Source organism: Dermochelys coriacea, chromosome 17, assembly GCF_009764565.3.
Source record: "Dermochelys coriacea isolate rDerCor1 chromosome 17, rDerCor1.pri.v4, whole genome shotgun sequence".
Lineage (NCBI taxonomy): Eukaryota > Metazoa > Chordata > Testudines > Dermochelyidae > Dermochelys > Dermochelys coriacea.
Genome location: NC_050084.1, coordinates 22,125,211 through 22,129,745, shown reverse-complemented (window position 1 = coordinate 22,129,745; position 4,535 = coordinate 22,125,211). Strand labels below are relative to the sequence as shown.

General features: G+C 49.3%; 1 protein-coding gene across 1 annotated transcript; it reads left to right on the top strand.

Moving 5' to 3' along the window:
- Nucleotides 1-682: 682 nt before the first annotated feature.
- LOC119844763 (C-C motif chemokine 5-like) lies at nucleotides 683-2,578 on the top strand. The gene is made up of 4 exons (XM_043499470.1): nucleotides 683-912; nucleotides 1,242-1,356; nucleotides 1,941-2,065; nucleotides 2,281-2,578. The coding sequence occupies exons 1-3, from the start codon at nucleotides 837-839 to the stop codon at nucleotides 2,053-2,055; spliced, it is 306 nt and encodes a 101-aa protein (XP_043355405.1). The 5' UTR covers nucleotides 683-836; the 3' UTR covers nucleotides 2,056-2,065; nucleotides 2,281-2,578.
- Nucleotides 2,579-4,535: the final 1,957 nt, after the last annotated feature.

Genomic DNA, 4,535 nt, shown 5'->3' with positions numbered 1-4,535 from the left:
GGCAAAGTGGGTACAGAATCCATATCCCCTGGCTCCCAGCCCTGTGCTCCAACCACTCAACCCAGGTTCCTCTGGAAGTAGCAGTTGAACGTTGATGGTGTTTGGGGTCCCCTTCTCTTTTCATGGGAGAAGGTGCCAAGGGTAGGTATGCAGAACGGCAAGGCAAGCGTCCCCCACATTCCTCAACCTTGGTCTGAAGGGACCTGCATTTCAAGTGGAGAGAGGACAGGTCAGCCTCCGTGACGCATGGGATCTTGGTGTTTCTGCTGGGGCTGTCACCAAGAAGGCTGACTGAGTTGGTTTCTTCTATGATTCAGATGCTGTTTTTAGAACTAAGAGCACAAAGAAGCTGTCACAAGGTAATGACCCTTGATCGACAGCTTCATTAGATAGAGCAACTTCTAGGTGAATGATCCCATATCTCCTCTATTTACTCATGCCCTGAGAAATGCATCCCCCTGGGCTCTTCTCCGTGTAAAGACTGGTGGGTGATTTCAAAGAAAAAGCAGCAGATAAGGTGCTGGGTGGACTCATATCCTTTTCCCTCTGTCACTTGCACCATGCCATGCAGCAGTGGTATGGAACTGCCCAGTCATAGACCACAGGCCTTGCACTTCCCTCTTCTGCTTCTCTTGATTCAGCAGACTTTGTTCCATTGTATCACCACTGTCCTATCATGGCATTTCCTGGGAGGTGATAGCATTGACACCATTGCTCAGTGTCCCCTCTATAAAAAGAGGGGAGAATCCAGGGTCCGGTATCAGCTGCACAAGGAGGCTTTGAAGAAATTCCGTCTCTGGTTCTGCACCTGCAGCTCGTTCCCACCCGACAGCAACATGAATGTCTCTGTGGCTGCCCTCACTGTTCTCCTCATCGCTGCCTTCTGCTTGCAGGCCTCAACAGCTGGTCCACGTGAGTCCAAGTTCTGTCTGTGGAGCGGTGACCTCTCTCCCCTCCATCTCCCCAGGCTAGCGAGACAGTTACAGCGGGCAATGCCTGGGCACATGCTCCTTCAGAGCTTTCATTGCTGGTAAGGAGAGGCAGGCTTGCCCCTTCTCTCTGCCTTACTGAAGGATGAAGCTGTGATGTGAGGTAGCCCCCACGCCAGACAGCTCAGAGATCTCTCTGGAAACCTCCCTCAGAGCTAGGTGTTAGCAGGAGCCCCTTTGCACCTACAGGGAGGGAGCTCTCCAAGCCATCGATGAGAAAGACCAACCATGATTCTTTGTCTTCTCTTTCAGAGGCACACCACGCCCCAAGTGTCTGCTGCTATAGATACTCTCCCAAACCAATTTCGCGGAGCCACATGGTGAAGTATGAATACACCAGCAGCAGCTGCTCCCAGCCAGCTGTGATGTGAGTATGATACCCAGCCAGATACCATATGCTCCAGGAGACCCCACCCCACCCCACAGGAAAGTTCCTCCTGGGGCACCAAGTAATTTGGGATATCATTAGCACTGCCTGTGAGAGAGACAGTCCTGAGCCCTTGGCTAGTTTTACGGTTCTCTCAATTAGAAACAGGCTAGGCTCAAGGGGGTTTTCATCCCTCCGCCCCACCCCAAATGTTGAGCCCATACAGCTATAGTGCAATGCCACAGCTGGTGGGACTGGAGGGTGGATTTCCTCCTCTGACTGGCTGCGCGAACCTTTTGGTGAAATTCAACCAATTGTAGTGAAACTCTTCCTGAGCGTTATGAATAAGCTGGTTTCTGATTGGCTGAAGATTTTTGAAAAACCTGTTAGTAGTGAATAGTGGGTGGACACCCAGCAATCCAACGGGCCAGCAGAGCTGCCATTAGCTGTGGGCTGTTGTGTCCTTAGGACCATTCATCCCCTTTGCAGTCGTCATGTGTTTGCTCTGAAAACAGGCCCCATTTTCCTCCGCCGACCTTCAGAGCTGGTACCAGGCGTTTCTAACTGGGGTTTTCTCTCTGCAGCTTCACCACCATCATAGGCAAAACATTGTGCACCAATCCAGATGAGAAATGGGTCCAGGATATTGTGACTCAGCTGAGAGCCAGGGAAGCCGTTTCAAAGGCACCCTTAGCCTAGGGTCTGACATCACTCTCCTTACAGTGTGTATGATAAAACCCGTTGTTTTATGTTTTCTGTGTGTGTATATAAATCTCCCCACTGTATTTTTCACCGAATGCATCCGATGAAGTGAGCTGTAGCTCACGAAAGCTTATGCTCAAATAAATTTGTTAGTCTCTAAGGTGACACAAGTCCTCCTTTTCTTTTTGCGAATACAGACTAACACGACTGCTACTCTGAAACCACTTCCTGCGTAGCATCTTCCCAAACGGATTTCCAGGAAGCACTTTATCTGCTCTCAGCCTTTGAATCCTTACGGGCTATTTGTCCCAATTAGCGTTGAACTGTGAAAGATGGCTCTGAATTGTATTTAAGGGAATTTTAATGGCTCTGAATTGTATTTAAGGGAATTTTAATGTATTTGTCATGTGAACCGTGAAATATTTTATTCTCCTTTGTATTCGTTGGGTTTAAGTTTTATTTATTTTACAAAAAAAGAAAAATAAAACAAAAAATGGAAACTCTTGGGCTAATTCTCCTGCTGCAGGCATCCTGTCTGTTTTTTCTATTCAGACCTCAAGCCTACAAACACGTGCTTAACATGAAAGCACTCATCCCATTGGAGTCAGTGGGACGACACATGTTTAAAGCTACACAAATGCCATGTGTTTGCAGGATCAGGACCTTAGACTGGAGGTTCTTCTGGGTGGGGGTGGGGGTGTGTCTCACTCTGTGTTTATACAGCACCTAGCACAAGAGGGCGCCTAACTGGATCAGGGTGTCTAGGCCCTACTGTGGTATGAGTAAATCCTAGGCATTAAGGCTGCTATTGAAGGCTTCTGAGGGAGCCCTGGCTAGTAAATCTTTCTGCACACAAACAGCTGAATGCCTTTATCTCTGGCTGGGAGGCGGGTACCCGTGCAGCAGGCTGGGGCTGGAGCTGGAGCTGCACTGTGGAGTCTCCGTTTGAGCACTGGGTGGGTTTATGGTTGCATGGGAGGGAGCACGCATTGCAACTGAAAAGCAGAATTAATTGGACAGAAGACAGAGGAGCAAGGAGGGGAAGGGGCGGGGCAGGACAGGATGAGGAGTGGCAATGTGCTGCCAATATTTAATTCTTGCTAAGTCTCATCCGGGTGCAGGTGCTGCAGAGGGGAGAGATTGCTGAATGTAGGCATGCATCCGATGAAGTGAGCTGTAGCTCACGAAAGCTTATGCTCAAATAAATTTGTTAGTCTCTAAGGTGCCACAAGTCCTCCTTTTCTTTTTGTGAATACAGACTAACACGGCTGCTACTCTGAAACCTGAATGTAGTTGTTTGTTTCCCTAATTCATGAAAATTGCTGTCTTATTGCTAGGATAGGAGCAGCCCTACAAGGGAAAAACAACTTAGCAACAGGGCACTTTGAATGAGGATTTAGCAGGTAGCGTTCACTATGATTTGAGTTTGCTCTTTCTTTGAGCAATTCTTGTCAAAGTGGATTAGTTCCGTTTATATAGGATCGGGTTTCAATAGGAAATTCGGCTCATTCTGAGGCAGCAGCAACCTGTGCATCATCCCACGGAGTTCATATTGAGCAGCGGCTGTTTCTGGTGGTACTGATCTATTTTCCATCCTGCTAGGTGTAGCTCCTTAACCAATTTATATGCCACCTATAGATCCTGGCTTGGCAGTGTCCGTTCCCACACGTAGATGCAAGGTGGCATTACGAGACAAGAGGTGTTTTAAACCAGCTTTCCTATGGTTTGTGATCTTTTACCACAGGAGTCTGGTCTTTCCTCTCTTTCCATTGAGAGCCAGAGGCCATTACCAGCATCTCCTCTTCGACCTGGTGGTTGCTTCTTTGTCTCAGATCTGCAAAGGGACTTAGGTGTTGCAATGCTCAGCATCATGGCATCTCCCCGATAGTCACCCAGAAACATCTCAGGAACAACATTGAGATCCGCAAGCCCTACGTTGGACGCTCTGGCTCCCTGTGCCATGAGGGGGAGAGAGACACACCTTGCCTGTGAGCTGCAGGACCCAGCACACTAGGCAGGGAGTTCCCCACACTAGCCACCAGGAGATGCTGATCAGAGTTAAGCACTTGTGTCCGGGCTGCAGGGAGGCTCTAGCTCTAGTTAGCGATCCATGAATGGGAACCCGCTGCCTGGAACCAGGTGGCTCAGGCACCGAAGTAGTTTCTTGCGGGAACGAGTGAGGCACCTGCCTTGCTCCACACAAAGCGGCTAGAGGAGGAGGCCAGCACACTATACCTGTTAGTCCAGCGGTTAGAGCACTCACCTGGAAGGGGGGAGACCCAGGTCCAATTCCCCTCTCGGTCGGAGGGGGACAAACAATTTGAACAAGGGTCTCCCATCTCTCAGGTGGGTGCGCTAACCACTGGGCTATGGGACACTCTGATGGGGGGTGTCAGTCCATCCATCCAGCAGTCCATCTCTCCTGTTGAAGCTGTTCCACTGTGGATATATAATGAAAAAATTACTGGAGCAGAGAG